We start from the raw sequence: 17,624 nt of genomic DNA on the forward strand, positions 1-17,624 counted from the left end.
TGGCTTTCTTTCTCGGCTCACGAAATAAAAAAAATTTCTTTCTTGATTCTTATTAAAGCGATATCTTCTTGTTATACAATAAATCCTTTATTGACAAAGGTTGTTCATTCAAAATGGCTGGATATTGATTGAATGAACCGAATGAATGAAATGATGAATGAAATGATAAATGAAATGAATGAAAATTGTTGAATTGATGAACCTTGACTTTCGTCCATAAAAACGCAAAAAAAGAACTCGGCTAATATCCAGCCATCTTGATCGCACACTTGGTCAATAACACATGTTTATGATCATTTATTGCACGATACTAAATTTTTCAAACGTGATCGCGCTGTAATGCGCGTGTGCGAGTCGTGACCACGCGGGAAAAAAAAGACTACGTTGACTTTACTGGACGAACCAGCTAAACTGGTCTCTGTTGCATTACCACTGACCGCTAGGAGCGAGGGTTGAACATTGGTCTATCATAATTATGGCGTTTCTGTTAATAATTTTCATTCCAGCAATTTTACTGATCCTTTACCGGAAATTTCGTCTACTGAAGCCTGACCCTGAACTCGCCAAGTCTTTTCTGCGAGGAGGCCTATCGGACAAATCACCAGGGTTAATCGCGCACAGAGGAGGATCGGCAGAAGCTCCTGAAAATACCTTGGCTGCTTTTCGATTGGCGAAAGAAAATGGAGCTATTGGTGTGGAGTTTGACGTTGATTTCACGAAAGACAGTAGGGCTGTTGTTATTCATGATGCTACCGTTGATAGGACTACGAATGGAAGTGGTCCCGTCAGTAGTTTTACTCTGGAAGAAATTAGAAAATTGGATGCATCGGTGAAACATCCACTGAGGTAATTTAAAGTACAGAGGTCATATATTTTTTATGTGAGAGGATTGTAAATCAATATTAGGTAAAATTTCCGCACAGCCGCATCCTACATTATGCATTCAATTCTTGAACAGAGAAAACAATGACAAAAATAATACATTGCCTTTGGGAAAACAGATTTGTTTTACAATAGTATGGGGCTGTGCGGAAACTTTACCCAATATTATATACTGTGATTATGAAACTCGTTAACCTCTAGCGGATCTTTAGGATTAAAGGCTTAAGTAGTGAGTTTTTGACGACGTTGTGAAGCCTTCGTTCTCTGGAATCAGTAACTCGATCTCTTGGCTTGATATGTTGTTTTCAAGTTTGTTTTTCATCTCTTATAATAGAATGCAACCGTTTCAAAATTGTTGAATATTTTCAACGCTCTTAAGTCAAATGCGATATATATCGTCCGATGAGGCCAAAATCCAGAGAAATTTCTGAAAATAATATCAAGGTGAAAAGAGCTTTTTAACTAAACTAGAGTTTATTATCAATTTAATCAATTTTCCACAGTAATTGAAAATGTGTGGAAAACATGTAAAAGAATATTTGAAACTGAACTTGTCAATTAACAATTGGTTCATACGTCAATGTGTGTTCATGGAGATATGAAGCATGCAGGAAGTTCGGAGAGCATGAAAGATGCGTAAGAGTTGCTCGAGGCATAGCCAAGAGCAACTCTAGCTTCTTGAGTGCTCTTTAAACTTCCCAAGTGCTTCATATCTCGATGAACACGCAGCTGAGGTATGAAACAATTGTTTTATAGCATTTTCAACCTGATGGTTTTAATGTTGTAAAAGGGTTAATATTCCCTCTGCTACACTTCAGCGTTGATAATTTTGTTTCAGGAAAACATTTCACTATGCTGTAAATGATCTTGTCTTAGATTGGTCAAAAAACTGACATGTGAATTCATGCATGTAAATGAACTTTATTTTCTGATTGAATACAAAATTCTTGAGGGAGTTGTTTGCTGACGTCATGAGCATGCACAATAGGAATATGAAACATGCTCACACAATTGAATTTGATCAGACAAATTTATGCGCTATGTTATAAATCATATTGAAAGCTGGCACACATGGAGATTTATTATGAGTTGCTTAATTTTCCTCATAGAGAAAAATTCCCAGGGGAAAAAGTGCCTACCCTGGAAGAAGTTGTGGAACTTTGTTCAAGTCTTGGTTTAAAGATGATAATTGAGATAAAAAAAGGCACTGAAACACTTGAGGTAAGGAAAATTATCAGGGAAGCAAATTTGTATTTTTCTTTATTTTTATGAGGTAATTATTTTTTCAGACACTTTTTCTTTTACAGTACTTCCAAAATGTTTATGAAAAGCAAATTACATGTGGTCTGATTGATCTTGTTCCATCATCATGGTTTTCCATGGTGTTACCAAAACTTCAACCTTCTTTAACTCTTTACACCCAACATCAGTATGCATATTCTCCTTACTGTTCTTCATACATTTCCTAAGGTGTTGACAAGGAGAATTTGTTTTACAATCAAGAGCTTCTTTTTGTTGGTGATGATTTCCAATATTCTCTTAACCTTAATGCGTGATTCAAGGTTGATAGAGTAAGGAGAAATTAGATGCTAGTCACTCTTAGAGGTCAAAGGGTTATTTAAACTTGGCTGAGTGTTGCAACTGAAATTTGGCATTGAGAGATGTGATGTTGAGAAGCAAAACAAAGCAAACAGCCACAGGAAGTTACAGTTGTTTGTTAGTCAACTTGAAAGAAATTGATTTCAGAAGACATGGAAACTGGTTTAGGATATGTTGTTCTGCTTTAAGTTCAGGGTCAACTACTGCAACTTTCTTCTTAGTGAGGCTTCCCTTCTTGCAAAATATCAACTAGCATTTGAAATAAAGTGGGTGTAAAGTTTTTTCATGCTGCATCCTTGTCCAGTTAAGAATAAGGTACAGATCACAGGGTAAAGAAAACATCTCTGGTTCATTGTTGAAAAAAAAAAAAATTATTTCAAGTCTTGCTCTAAGTGTTGTTTAGGCCATTCTGGAGAGGTTCTCTGGGGTGCTTGTGTGTTATTACACTGAGTCATTTTTTTGTTATTTCAGACAGCTCAATATCTGAAGAATCTATTCTCAAGCTATCACCTGTATGATAAGGCCCTTGTGTGCTGTTATTTTCCCAGTGTTATTTATCAGGTAACCCCGTTAAGTTATACTGATTAAAATGATAAGTGATATATGTTATAATTTGAACAATGTGCATCACTGCTGGAGTATTTCTTAAGAGGTGATAAGGATGAAAATCTGAGGATCTGAGCTTCAGAATAGTTTATCCAGCCTATCCCTTTGTCCCTGGGATACTGATGAGGAGAGAATGAGTTGGTGAGGGAAGAATGATGGTTCTCAGGAAATAGCTCTCCACCACCACTTTAGTGCATGTAGGCTTTTCTGCTTGTTTACATCAACCAAGAGCTTGACACAGGCCAAAGAATATCCTTAAGCAAGTATATTGAAGAGACAGATGACATGCAGCTTTTCCATTGTCTGAAACTAGGTTTTAAACATAAAATTGGTCTAAAATTATTCCACAATAACCATCCTGGCTTTTTAAATTTTAAGGTACGAAAGGTGGATCCACAAATTGTGACAGCTCTAGTATGGTGGAGGGATACTCTGAGTTTTATTTTGACAGGAGGGAAGGAACTATTTGAGATCAAGAGTTCCATTAAAGTATCAGTGTTGAGTTTCTTTGATAGACTGTGGGAATCACTCTTGCCTTGGTTTCTTGATTTTGTTGGCGTTCCCATTCTGTCTTGTGCCAAGGAGCATGTGTGCAAGTAAGTCATTTGTCTGGCTTTACCCTTAAACTCTCAAAAGTGATTACCATGCAAATTCTCCCTATAATATCTATACATTATACAGCAAACAGGTAATGAGAATACTCAAACTTCTCAGGTAGCAATTTTTATTTTGATCTAACACCAAATTCTTGTAACTAATAATTATTTACTGGTTTGGTTACCTTTTATATCCTAAAATCAGTAGCTATATTCTCCCTACTTTCCTCTTTGCATTATGTTTGGTACCAACAAGGCAACTTTTTTTTCACAACCAAAGCTTCTTAGGTTGGCGATCATTACCTTTATTCTTGTGATCTTAACAAATGATTTGACAGCAGTATTACTGTAGGGAGAAATTAGATACTGGTCACTTTAAGGGTTTAAAGGATTAATTTTCGGACTTGTTACTAAACACATTTATCATCAACATCTTTGTCATTGTCATTTGTTAAAAAATTATGCTGTCTGTTTTCAGGGACATGTTGGAAATGTGGAGTGAGCAGGGCATTCAAGTGGTTGCTTGGACTGTCAATCACAAGGAAGCAAAGGAATTCTTTAGAGACTGTCTTGATTGCCCCATTATAACTGATTGTGTTCTGAGAGAGTCTGTCTGGAATGAACAGATGTGAATTGCAGGCAAATTCACAACTGTTCAGCCAGTAAATTGCCAAACTTTATTTCTACAAGGTCTTATTTTTTTATCCATTTGTTGAGGAATTTCTTTAGATAGGGAACAAAAGCTTTGAGATTGCACACAAAGGGATAACATTTGAATAAGGATAAATGAAAAGATTTCTATTTATTCTTGTAAAATGTAAATTCAATAATCAAATTTACTTCAGTCTGCGACATTTGTCAATGAGATCAATTCACTTCAGCGTCTGAAGTGCAAAATCGAATGTTTTCTTTTCAAATGGCATTTTTCAATTATAAGGTAACAAATTACCTCCAATTACACCCTCAGTGTTATAATTATGTTAACACAACTTAATTTATGTATACACAGCTGTGTGCATTGATGTTCAAATATATTTCCACATAGATGGAATTGTATATTGCACTGTGGATGATCAGTTATTCAGTTGTTTAAACATAACTTAACTTATTTATACAGAGCAGTATGCACTGAAATTAAAATATTTGTCTTCTCTGTTTGAGGAACTGAAGTCTTTTTTTTAATGGTGGAAGTATTTTCAAGTTTCCAAGTTTTCCAAGTTTTGTTTTTTCACACTGTTTACAGAAAAAAGTAACTTAACATAACATGATTTACAATGATATAAAAAAAATACAAACAGAAATTAACTAGAAGAAAGAATATTTAATTGTATACAGTGACCAAAGTAGCCAATGAGCTTTCGAGTTAGTCACTGTTGGTCACTGTTCAAAATTGAGGTAGAGGATTTTTTTGGTCACTCAGATAGAAATTTGTCCCCTATAAATATTCCCATACTTCCAATGTGTTATTTTTACAGGTGTTAACCTGTACAATTTACTGCCTGTTGTACCTTATTCTTGCCTAAAATCGCTTGGAATTTTTGAAAATTCAGCAGGTATGAGGATTGCTTAACAAGTTTAAACCATTCCTTTCATAAAAAGCTTAATAATACCTTGATACATACAAACTAATTTTAACTTGAAAGTGTCATTTAAACTTAAATGATATGAAAAAAATGAAATGAAGGAAAATGAAAAAATGAAATTTCAAATTGAAAATCTGCTCTCTAGATTTCACCTCTCTCCTTGTTAAAATATAAAACAACAACACAATAAACTAATTTGCATTCTGTTATCCAAAAACATTACTCAAAAAGGGTAAAAAAAAGTCTGGTCAGTATCTTGACTTTGAATTTGAAGTACATCCTGGTTGTGGAGGTCTCCCATAGTCAGGGCTTACCACTCAAAAAGCTGGATAGACTTGTCAGCTTGTAAGTCATCATCACATATCATTAATTAGTGTATTATCTGACACTCCATCTAATTCCTTTTGTAATTCAAGAGAGGAATCTCTTCCAATGTTGTTATTACAACTAACAGTTCTGGCAGTTTCATTTCGAATCTGCTTCAGGAAGGACATAAGATCTGCAAAGACAAATAACAAAGAAAAAACTTGCCATCAGTAGATGGAAGCTCCATAACATTTCCTTTTTGTCATACAATTTTAATGTGTTAATCAAATTATGTAGGTTTATTGTAAACTTGTGATAATTTTAATTCTCTGGCAGCCTTGTGAATCATATGGTGTTATATCAATTGAGAGTCAGTGAAATATTAGCTAAGAATGTAATTCCATTATTATGAGTTGTGCATGGATTATTCACTCTCTCAGATGACTACATGTTAATATAACCCAATTACAATTAACACTAGTTTATTATGAATATTTTTCAACTTGTGACTGTGAACATAATGTTGCTAGAGGAAGCCATGCCTCACCGGACCCTCCTGCGCCAATCAAGGCCTTTCCCTTCTGCTTTGTATCTTTTCCTCTGTTTGATGGAATAATGATGTATCTAAATATAATGTGAGCAAAAATTGAATTGTGTATTGTATATGCTCATATCATTTTAGCAAGAGAAAAAAGCATTCCTGAAACTTGTGATTATAACTGAAAGATGAACAAAGCATCTTTTTTGTCTTTGAAACGTAACATGACCACTAATGCACTGTTAAAACCCTAAACTGTTTTGGGTGGTCTCACAACACATATGCTTCATACTGTTCTCTGGACACTTCCTTAGGTGCTGATGAGGAGAATTTGTTGAACAATCAAGAGCTTCATTTTTTGATGATCATTTTCTTTATTCTTGTGACCTAAATGTTTGACTTAGGGCTGATAATGTAGGGAGAAATTGAATGCTGGTCAAAGTGTTAACATGCTGTAGTGGAAATGCATGAATTCCTTATTCTCTGTAACAATGGTAGTAAATACTCTTGTGGGAGAAGCATGCCTCCCCATCTAGTGTGCTACAACCCACTAACCTGGCTACAACTTGCAAATGCACATTTCTAAAGTCTGTTAATTTTCCCACACAGAGATCATACTCCCTAGTGAGATCAGGGTCTCCACTTGCAAGGACTATTTTGAATGCAATATGTACACAGATTAGAGAAAAGGTAATTGACAATCATTATGTTTTCATGAAAACATAGTGTCCATTTGGGTGGACTGTAATCATATTGAGTGATGATCAGAATCAGAGTTTTCGAGCACCTGGCTGGATCCCAATTAGTTTATCATGAGAAAATTATTACTAAGTAAAAAAAAAAAAGTGTTACGGATGGTATTGTAGGAGAAAAAGCCCTATTACCCACATTACGAAGAAGACAATGATAAAGTTTGAGAAACAAAATACCAATGAGTAAAACCAACAAAAAATATGTCCTCTTGCAAGGGTGGATCCAGGATTTTTCTTTTTTTTAGCAGGGGGTGCACCACTAACAAATGCTGCAACTGATGGGTGACATAAACAAGTTTTAAAAGTGAACATGGAAATGAAAGCTTGAGGCAATAACATGATTTTAACTGCTGAGAATACAAAGCAAATAATACAGATGCAAATTTTGTGTATCTGGGAAGTTATATTAGAAAGCTGCAGGTCATCTCAGGGGGGAGGGTTGTATACCTCTTTCACCCCTTTCTTAGATCTGCCCCTGTCTTGCTTTGTCATCATAAGCTTATAAAATATACACTAACCATAGTTTCTGATTGATGGCCCTTTTGCCACAGCCTCTATAAATGCACGGTGTTTAGGTGGCATGTAGTAACGCATTCTTTCTAAAAACTGACCACCTGAACTTGATTCTGAATGTAAACAAATCAAGATCAGAAAAAAAAATATTCAGTTTTTGAATGACTCAAACCAGCTCCAAAGGCAAAATAAGGGAAAGCAAAACCAATAAGAAACTTGTAACCAGTCTGATTTTCTCAAAGGTTGCAGGGACAGGGGTTTGGGTTGAAGAGAGATTGGGATGTTGAAGTGTCCTTGATGCAAGAGCTGAAACACAGTCACCAAGTACCTCACATGCACTTAGCCTTTTGGTACTAATTATAATTTTGATAGAATTTAAATTTTGTTTGTTCGACACTTTATAAGATGGACGATCACTACTGCAAGAAGTTGGCCAAAGGAACCTGGTAAAAGATCAACACCACTGGGATTCCTCAGTTAATTACTTATTTTGATTCAGTGTTATATCACAGTGGTTTGCTGGCTTATCAATGCCTCACGACCTTATTTCTTACTCTTCTGAAGGCTTGTAGAGGAGATAGTACCTTCAGAGTTACTCTGGTACTAGGGGTCTACAATGCTTCCCTGTGGATCCAAATCAGTTGCGCACCCAGCTAATCGCAAACCTTTCTTTGGGTTAAAAATTTACCTGTTTTTGAATGTAATACACCTAATACAGCATCTAGAGTATGAAATATTGAAGACTCTGCAGCACTTCCTCCAGAATACTAAAAGAAACACATAAAGTAGTAAAATTAACTCCTCCATGACAAATAAATAAGATTATGGGGGTAAAGTGCATTCATCAAGTTTGTTGGTATAGAGGAAAGTTCATGGGGAAGTATGAAGTATGAAGTATGAAGTATGGAGGAATTAAGCAAGAGAAGATTAGAGGTAGGGAGGGAGAGAAAACATCAGAGGTAGAAGGAGGGAAAGGTTCTATGAAGGGGTCCACTGGTCTAGGTTCTAATGGAAAGAGGGAATGAGGAAGGGAGAGAGGGAGGAGGGAAAGGAGAGAAGGAGGAGGGGAGAGAGGGAGGAGGGAAAAGAGAGGTGGAAAGGAGAGAGGGAGGAGGGAAAAGAGAGGTGGAAGGGAGAGAGGAAGAAGGGAAAAGAAGAGAAGGAGGAAGAGAAAGAGGGAGGAGGGAAAGGAGAGAAGGAGGAAGAGAGAGAGGGAGGAGGGAAAGGAGAGAAGGAGGAAGGGAGAGAGGAAGAAGGGAAAGGAGAGAAGGAGGAAGGGGGAGAGGAAGAAGGGAAAGGAGAGAAGGAGGAAGAGAGAGAGAGAGGAGGGAAAGGAGAGAAGGAGGAAGAGAGAGAGAGAGGAGGGAAAGGAGAGAAGGAGGAGGAGAGAGAGGGAGGAGGGAAAGGAGAGAAGGAGGAGGGGAGAGAGGGAGGAGGGAAAAGAGAGGTGGAAGGGAGAGAGGGAGGAGGGAAAAGAGAGGTGGAAGGGAGAGAGGAAGAAGGGAAAGGAGAGAAGGAGGAAGAGAAAGAGGGAGGAGGGAAAGGAGAGAAGGAGGAGGAGAGAGAGGGAGGAGGGAAAGGAGAGAAGGAGGAAGAGGGAGAGAGAGGAGGGAAAGGAGAGAAGGAGGAAGGGAGAGAGGAAGAAGGGAAAGGAGAGAAGGAGGAAGGGAGAGAGGAAGAAGGGAAAGGAGAGAAGGAGGAAGAGAAAGAGGGAGGAGGGAAAGGAGAGAAGGAGGAAGAGAAAGAGGGAGGAGGGAAAGGAGAGAAGGAGGAAGAGAGAGAGAGAGGAGGGAAAGGAGAGAAGGAGGAGGAGAGAGAGGGAGGAGGGAAAGGAGAGAAGGAGGAAGAGAGAGAGGGAGGAGGGAAAGGAGAGAAGGAGGAAGGGAGAGAGGAAGAAGGGAAAGGAGAGAAGGAGGAAGGGAGAGAGGAAGAAGGGAAAGGAGAGAAGGAGGAAGAGAGAGAGAGAGGAGGGAAAGGAGAGAAGGAGGAAGGGAGAGAGGAAGAAGGGAAAGGAGAGAAGGAGGAAGGGGGAGAGAGAGAGGAGGGAAAGGAGAGAAGGAGGAAGGGAGAGAGGGAGGAGGGAAAGGAGAGAAGGAGGAAGAGAGAGAGAGAGGAGGGAAAGGAGAGAAGGAGGAGGAGAGAGAGGGAGGAGGGAAAGGAGAGAAGGAGGAGGAGAGAGAGGGAGGAGGGAAAGAGAGGTGGAAGGGAGAGAGGAAGAAGAGAAAGGGGAGAAGGAGGAAGGGAGAGAGGGAGGAGGGAAAGGAGAGAAGGAGGAGGGGAGAGAGGGAGGAGGGAAAGGAGAGAAGGAGGAGGGGAGAGAGGGAGGAGGGAAAAAAGAGGTGGAAGGGAGAGAGGAAGAAGGGAAAGGTGAAAACGAGGAGGACAATATATGCATGGGCTTCAGCACTGTCAGAAAATAGGCAAGATAAACAACTTACTTGCAGAGGCATCTCACTAACACCTTCATAAATAAGGCCATCTGGTAAAGCTGGGTTGTTAAGCCACCTGAAATTCAAGGAATGCCCATTTCAAGATTACACAAAATGTTCTATACATGAGTTCAGTTTAATACAATATTCTATACAATGTTTAATACAATGTTCTACACATGAGTTCAGTTTAAATTCAATTTCATTTAGTATTTTGACTGTTTGCTCTTGGTTTCAATTTCATGTTAAGTATTCACTCAAGACAGTGAGTTAGGTCTTGGTAATACCCTCTATATAACAATCATAGTAATTATCAACTTTATCTTTATCATAATCTGAAAATCATCCTAAGTGAAATATATTAATTAAATTGATTTTAAAAAATTTAAACTGATGAGACATTTTGAACCACAGTTATAGTTATGGTAAATTTTTTCTCATTATTGTACCAGATTTATATTCTCAGCCAATTGAAGGGAGCTGTTATTGCTGAGAATGCATTTGAAAAGCAGTCTGAGGTAATATAACTACACCTATCAGTTTACTTAAACTTAAATTTGTTTCATGCATAGTGATAAAATACAGGATTTTCCAAAAAGTCACTAAAACTCTAAAAACATCGACCTCCATTGATTACCCAGAAAGATATATTCTCAGTTCATTGTAAAATTCCTCAGGATCACAAACATCTGCAAATGAAATATGACAAAAACCTTTGAAGTTCAAAACTAATTACAATGATGAGGGTGTTGGACAAAACACTGACTCCCAAGTCCGGTAGTTACTAGAACAAGGAATGACCTAAAATGACCTAAATCGGCCTAAAATGACCTAAAATGACCTTGAGTGATTTCTAAAATGACCTAAATTAACCTAAAATAACCTTGAGTGATTTCTAAAATGACCTTAAACGACTTAAGATGACCTCGAGTTTGTGGCGCCGACAAAATCTGGATCGGATGGGATCGGATCGGATCAGATCGGACTGGATCGGATCATGGATCGGATATCGGACCGGATCACGGATCGGATCAAGGACCGGATCACAGATCATGGATCGGATCATGTAACATAAAATTAGAAATTTTGTGCAAAATAGAGCACAGACCCCACTGGGATTTTTTTTTGCCCAAAAACCCCATGTAGTCACTTTCATGTAGTGCCACCGTGCACGAAGGCAAGCGAGAAGTACGCATCATTTCATCAGTCAGTTAAGAAAAACGCGACACAATCCTCAGTTGCTTCTTAAGGTTCTTGAGCTTCTTTCGTTGCTGACGCGTGAGGCACGTTGGAAGCCATAGTTCGCAAACTAATCAACCTATGTGCTCCACATTGCAAGGTCAAAGTCTCGGGTGTTATTCGAGACGCGTGACTTCCTACGGATCCCTACAATATTCAACCAAAGAGAGGTTATTTTAGCGACATTTGCTTTGTCACGCATTCCTCTCAATACCATTTGCGTTTTGCGGCTGTTCGAGATCAGTGGAGTTGCTAAATTGACGTTCAGATCGAAGACAAACCGGAAAAAAAATAGAAAACCCGTTTGAATTTTGAGGAAACCGAAAACCAAATGCTGAACCACGTAAAATTAAATCCGCAAACCGAAATGAACAATCCGATCCGATCCGGTCCAACCAATCCAGGTTTTGTCGACGCCGCATTGTTCACATCACACAAGGGCATACTAGGTTAATTTAGGTCATTTTAGAAATCACTCTAGGTCATTTTGGGTCATTTAAAGTCATTTTAGAAATCGCTCAAGGTCACTTTGGGTCATTTTAAGTCATTTTAGAAATCACTTAAGGTCATTTTGGGTCATTTTGGATCATTTTAAGTCATTTAAGAAATCACCTAAGGTCATTTTAGGTCATTTTAGGTCATTCCTTGTTTTAGTAACTACCCTCCCAGTCCATGTACAAAACACTGACTCCCAGTCCATATTTAAACACAGTTTTTTTTTGTTAAAAGTCAAACATCAACTTTAAGGCAGAGAGAAGATACATATCTGAATCACACATTAAGGCAGAGAGAATAAAGGAATTGATCAACAACTAAAGAAGCTCCTCACTGTTACACAAATTCTCCTTGTAAGCATGTTAAGAAATGGATAGAAAAGAGTATGGAGAATATGCATGCTGATGTTAGGGTGTACAGTGTACAAAGGCCCATAATTGAAGATCCAGTCAGAATTTTTTCTTTGCAAAAACAGGCAAACTGACTGAAGTGGGGTAACACTTGTGGACAAATTGCAATTAATGTTTTAATTGAATTTGAATTTCATTTAGTTAACATAAAGGTGTAAGTTTTTTTTTTTTAAGAGTAAAGTACAATTAAATGAAAACCAAATGAATACAGTCCAAGATCATGACTTTAACAGTCAATTAAAATTGCTTTAAGAGCCAATTATTTTACAAAGTAGCTAGAAAGATCGATACCAACCATAAATATGTAAAAATGATTTCTTAAGCTGGACTATTGTTTCTTTTAATGACATCAAGGCTTTCAACACCCCTTCGGTGTCATTATTTACAACAGCCTGGCAAAAAACAAAACAAACAAACAAACAAATTTTAAAAAAAAGGATTAGGAAACTGATTTGTGACAGTGACAGTGAGTTCCTCAAGGGCCAGAAATGTAAGAGAACAACAAAGGCACAATTGGTTGGCAGTTTTCTTCTGAGAGGGCAGCACAACTTTTCTTGACTAACCAAGCAGAGTGTGGAAGAATGGTTGCTATCCCAGATTACTTTTAGTACTTAGATAAAAAGTGCTCCATGACCTGAAGGTAGTCCATGCAAGCAAATACATGTAGTGCATAGATCACAGCTGGTTTGACCCTTCTCAGTCCTTCATTGTCAACAGCGAAAGTTTACAAAGCTCAATGTGGTTCATAAAATAGAAAAATATCTTTCTATGATTGACAGATAATGGTTACCTGTGATGAGGTGTGCTCCTTTGTGTTAATAATTATCAAGTTGTAGCATCAGGGCCAATTTTCTTACCTTTTGTCCACTGGTAATGCTCTAAAAATTAACACAATTAAAAGAGCTGGATGTTATGAAATTAAAACAAATATTTAGAATTAATTTACTCTGTATTTGGTGTTCAGCAATTCATCCTTACAGAGTGGTAATGAACTCAAATTGGGGTGATTTCATAACTAGACCTACAAAGCATCCTTTTCCAAACTCTGCCTCCATCTGAAGAGGAACTTTAAGAAACCCTTCTTCTGTCTGTGATCCAGTGATATTAACTGAAAGCTCAATGTTTCTGAAACAAGAATTCATCAGAAGGAGTTACACTCTTTGAAGTATATACAGCTTCAATTGCAGCAATTTTGTCACAGAAAAAAGAAAAAACAAAAACAAAAAAAAAGGAAAAGAGCTTATATGCCTAAACAATTTCTCCAGCATTTCCACTGAAATATTCTCTCTGACTCCTTGAGAGTCTCAGATGTTGTATAGAGATTTCAAGCAATTCCAAAATTTTTTTTAAAAGGTCTCTATGTTAATCACGCCATATGCTGATAATTCAAGTGATCATAGGCATTCAATAAAAATTATGATGTTCATACTATCCCTACCCCATCTGTGAAAGGGTATGACAAATGCTGTCACTCAAAACAGGTGTTGATCTACATATGGCAATAATTTGCCATAATCAATCTGTTGATCATCAAGAGTGACCAGCATTTAATTCCTCCTTATAATATAACCCCTGAATCACACATGAAGGTCGCAACAGTAAAGGAAATGATCAGTAACTAAAGAGGCTTTTGATTGTTGAAAAATTCTCTTTGTCAGCTCCTTTAGGAAGTGTACTGTGAACAGTATGGAGAATATGCATAATGATATCAGGGTGTAAAGGGTTAATACTTACTCCATGCTAAAAGGCCTCCAGTTTTTAAATGATGATCCAAAAAAAAGGGAAAGAAACACAATTATCAGCAGGCACAAAAAATCAGTTTGAAACATAAAATGTCTATTTTAACTGCCACCCATTTGTGACAATTATCAAAGTGCTATTATTATTCCTAAGAGTAACCTTACTTAATGATAAGTTTATTGTTATCTGCAAATATAATCATAATAATGCTATTGGAAATTATAAGAATGTACATTATTCCTAAAGGTCAGTTGATCAACCCCAGTGCCTTTTAAATACCACACCCCTACCCCTCTTAAAAGGGAAATGTTAGTTCCTAAGGAGAAAACAACTGGAGGGTGACGAGTTGTGCGCAGAACATCTGACTTAATTGAGCAAAATTAAAAGTAAATTTTGATATTCAGTAAATGCTCATGGATAAAGTGAATTCAAACTTCAGAGTTGGTGTTCATCATAAAATTTTCAAATTAAAACACAGGAAATTCTGGTTTATAAACTTGACAAAGCTTACCGTTTGGGGTCAATATATCTCCAATTATAAAGTGCAAAGGTTGAGTGTGTTAACACAGGAGGAATATCTAAAGTTATGTAAAAATAACAGTAAAATAAATTACTTTTTCCCCCACCCCTCCCACCACATATTTCAGCACCATCCACTCAGGCTAAAAAACAAGAGGAAAGTTGTTTTTCAATCCAAAATAGACAAATTGCTAACAGAAACAGAAAGGAGACCTTCAGAAAAATCCAAACCATGACTACACCAGCTGATCATGCAGTTTCACTGAAACAGATTTCAGATATAATAAATCTGATTGTGTCAACCCTCCATTCAAAAATCCATGATTACCAATAAGGGGCCATTAATACCCCTCCATGGTAGAAAATCAGGCTAGTTGCTTTTTCTAACTGGAAGGATTTTTTTTCTCTCTTTCTGGTAAGCTGCCTGAATCCAGCAACTAGTACTTAAAATGACAGGGCTGGAGGAGGGGTGGAAATAGGTGTGGATCAAAAGACTGATTACTTAACCCTTAAACACCCGAGATCTGATTGTTTAGTCTCCCCTCTAGCTACAACACATTTCCCTTTAAATTGGTTATGAGAATTTGAGATTAGATTTATGATAAAACTTCTACCAGATAAGTTTGAGTATTCTTGTTTTAACTTTGCTGGATAAAGTATTTATGCTGTGGGGAGAAGTTAGAAGTTAATCACTTCTAGGATTTAAAGAGTTAATAAAAAAGAGGCAATAAAGGGTTTGTTGATTTAAATTTGAACAGAAAAATAAGCTAATTGTGTGTAAAAAAGAGCAGAAATAACAGAAAGTTACAATGCAGCCAAAATATTATATCGTATATGATATTGGCATTTAATAAATGCATGAAATACTAAAAGAGCCAATGCAGACCTAGATGCTTAGCCACTGAAACCCAAGGAACAGCCAATGACTTTGGAAGAATCTGAAACCAGCCATGAAAACACAAATCAAACCAAATATCAAAATCATTACAAACATAAACAAGAAGATTTTTTGAAACACAGTTAAGTTTAACTCCAATCAAATTTTAAAAATCAAATTTCAAACAGTTAAATGGGAAACCCTTTCTTATTCCCATTTAACAGAGTTTTGTCCAAGTAGTTGAAGGGCATAACCCTTTCTAGTTAAAGGGCATGGCCATTTAATGGGTATTGCAATGCTCACTTCAACTGAGACTGACTTTTTTACATGTTGCCACTCCAGAGGGGGGTTAATTTTGCTCTCTCTAATTATGATCTTACCTTGGCAACACCGCTCTCTCCTTTGCACCATACATATGCATGGGATATGCAAGTAAGAACTAATTGAGCTCTCTTCCACTCATCTTCTGATGAAAGTTTGTTATGGTCCAACAAAGGGAGCTATGGAATAAAAACAATATCATTCAGCAATAAAACAGCTGTCAAAAACATTTACTGCCTGGCAATTGTTGACTCTTCATGATCTGTGTTCTAATATAACATACTGAACTATCCAATTAGAAACATTTGAACAGGTATAAAATTGTAAGGATAATCTACATGCATGTGTACCAAGTGGCCCATCGAGTTTGGACTTAGCTCAGTTTTTGTAGCATGAAGTGATCAGCAGTTTTTCCTTGCAGTCCCTTGCAAGTTCCTCCCCCCCACCCCCCACCATTTTATCAGGCTTCCCTGACAGTTCACTGGTGCACATTAAAATTTCTGGGCAGAGTGAGGCACTGTAAGAGTTAGTGAACAAGGGGGTAACTAGGGAGGGAAGGGTCCAGGGGTGTCCATAACCCTCCTTCATAAGCCTTTCTAAAGCAAACAACCTACAATATTCAGGTGGTGAAAACTATTGAGAACCCTCCTTTTGAAAATTCCTGACTATAATGCCCCTGATGATGAGCCTTACCCAAGAACACAATTCAATGACCCACCAAAGTTTTGAACCCCCATCTCTAGAACAGGATTCCAGTATGCCAATCTTTTGCCCAGAGTGTTGTATCATTTAATTCAAGAAAACTCCCAGCATTTGGCAAAAGCAACATTTACGAGTGACGGATCTGATTCCTTACTTACTTGTTTGATCTGCTGACGAAAAAATTCTCCCTCTTTAACCAGTTGAGGTGAATTTCTGGCTAATTTTTCCCATGGAGAGAAGTATTCTGGCAAGCATTGCTACATTGATCAATTAAATGACTGTAAATATAAGAAAATGCAAGAAGGAACAAACACAACAAATCTGTTGAAAAGTTCAAGGTTTTCAGTCATCGTTGTGAACGGGCCGAAATATCAAACTGTTCAGGTCTCACGAGATCCTCACAAACATTTCGCGAACACAGGCTTGCCAGTCATTTTTTTAGCGACGTCTTCCCTTTGAAAGAATTTACAACTATGAGACTTATGTACTTACTAGAGGTTCCCTCTCTGGAAGAAATCCGAAATTTGGGGATACATCAAATTCCAGCGGTGTTGGAACAAATTCCATTTCCGTGTTATGTGGGCAGCGATTGCATGAGGAGGGGTGAGATAGGGCGTGAGGGAGCTTGAAAAGACACTCAAACATTTTCTATGAGCTATTTATGAGAATTTGGAGGCTCGTCAGGAAATCATCCTCCAAGTGACGTTTGCATCAAGTTTTTCATCATTACTTGCAATCATGAACGATTGAGTTCCTTTGCGATTTTTGTTCAACCTGTTCGTTATTTCACAGAATCAACTTGCGGTTAAATTGCTGCTGATCTCTATCGAACACTGAGCGATTACTTCAAGAGAGGTAGAAACTCTATAGATGTTTGATGCAAAGGATGGGTTTTTTTTTTAGGATCCTGAACAAACGCTTAAGTGCAGATACTTATATATAATCTGAAGTAAATTATTAGTACCTGTCAAGAACATTCGTGATATATTTTCATTACATTAATCAGTTTTAGCCTCATAAAGTAACTTGTAAAATAAATACTCTAATAAGAGGTAAAGAACCCATGCCTGCAGTCAGCGTGACTTCATGAACCAGCCCTTCATGTCAAATAATGGTCATTAGTAGTCCTACGGTATACCGCGAACAGCGCTAAGATGCTTTCATTATCTTTTATACAAATTCTGAAGAACAAAGGGAAAAAACAATACAAAAGACCTGGGAGAAATGGAGATTAATCCCCGGGTGTTACATACGCGATTACGCAAGATTGCCCGCCCCTTACAAAATCTATCTGAAAGACGTGTAGCAACAGCAGTTTGGCAAATCGTGTTGAAGATTATTCCTTACGATTTAAAGCAGTCTTTGAAAATTTTACTTTAGGCGAGCATCGGAAGATCGACTGTAACAAAGGTTGATGCTTTTACCATCGAAGAATTTTTAAAAGACTGCCAGGGAACGTTCTCGAGATTTATTTTTACACGTAACGTTACGTATTCAAGCCCGCCATTTCCGGTCAA

General features: G+C 37.4%; 2 protein-coding genes across 2 annotated transcripts; one reads left to right on the top strand and one right to left on the bottom strand.

Annotated features, from left to right (window-relative positions):
• The first annotated feature begins 376 nt into the window (after window positions 1-376).
• On the top strand, window positions 377-4,847 carry LOC113684349 (glycerophosphodiester phosphodiesterase 1). Its single transcript, XM_089183911.1, has 5 exons — window positions 377-846; window positions 1,992-2,103; window positions 2,953-3,042; window positions 3,466-3,683; window positions 4,162-4,847. The coding sequence occupies exons 1-5, from the start codon at window positions 476-478 to the stop codon at window positions 4,313-4,315; spliced, it is 945 nt and encodes a 314-aa protein (XP_089040037.1). The 5' UTR covers window positions 377-475; the 3' UTR covers window positions 4,316-4,847.
• LOC113684337 (indoleamine 2,3-dioxygenase 2) lies at window positions 4,461-17,557 on the bottom strand. Its single transcript, XM_089183884.1, has 16 exons — window positions 16,600-17,557; window positions 16,266-16,364; window positions 15,465-15,584; window positions 15,094-15,145; window positions 14,200-14,266; window positions 13,683-13,697; window positions 12,974-13,073; window positions 12,806-12,826; window positions 12,244-12,340; window positions 10,442-10,493; window positions 9,814-9,880; window positions 8,064-8,142; window positions 7,381-7,488; window positions 6,666-6,762; window positions 6,120-6,196; window positions 4,461-5,765 (listed from the first exon to the last, which is right to left on the bottom strand). The coding sequence occupies exons 1-16, from the start codon at window positions 16,750-16,752 to the stop codon at window positions 5,623-5,625; spliced, it is 1,347 nt and encodes a 448-aa protein (XP_089040010.1). The 5' UTR covers window positions 16,753-17,557; the 3' UTR covers window positions 4,461-5,622.
• Between the last annotated feature and the right edge of the window lie 67 nt (window positions 17,558-17,624).

This window comes from Pocillopora damicornis, chromosome 10 (genome assembly GCF_964200805.1).
Source record: "Pocillopora damicornis chromosome 10, jaPocDami1.2, whole genome shotgun sequence".
Lineage (NCBI taxonomy): Eukaryota > Metazoa > Cnidaria > Anthozoa > Scleractinia > Pocilloporidae > Pocillopora > Pocillopora damicornis.

Bases quoted from the DNA above. Each gene is read 5' to 3' on its own strand.
- LOC113684337 (XM_089183884.1), bottom strand. From the start codon at position 16,752: ATGTTTGAGTGTCTTTTCAAGCTCCCTCACGCCCTATCTCACCCCTCC. The intron at 10,494-12,243 runs GTTGGTATCGAT...TTTCATTTGCAG, and splicing joins ATCATTTTTACATATTTATG to ATGTTTGTGATCCTGAGGAA. The intron at 6,763-7,380 runs GTTAGTGTATAT...CATTCAAAATAG, and splicing joins GCCATCAATCAGAAACTATG to TCCTTGCAAGTGGAGACCCT.
- LOC113684349 (XM_089183911.1), top strand. From the start codon at position 476: ATGGCGTTTCTGTTAATAATTTTCATTCCAGCAATTTTACTGATCCTT. The intron at 847-1,991 runs GTAATTTAAAGT...TTTTCCTCATAG, and splicing joins TCGGTGAAACATCCACTGAG to AGAAAAATTCCCAGGGGAAA. The intron at 2,104-2,952 runs GTAAGGAAAATT...TTGTTATTTCAG, and splicing joins AAGGCACTGAAACACTTGAG to ACAGCTCAATATCTGAAGAA.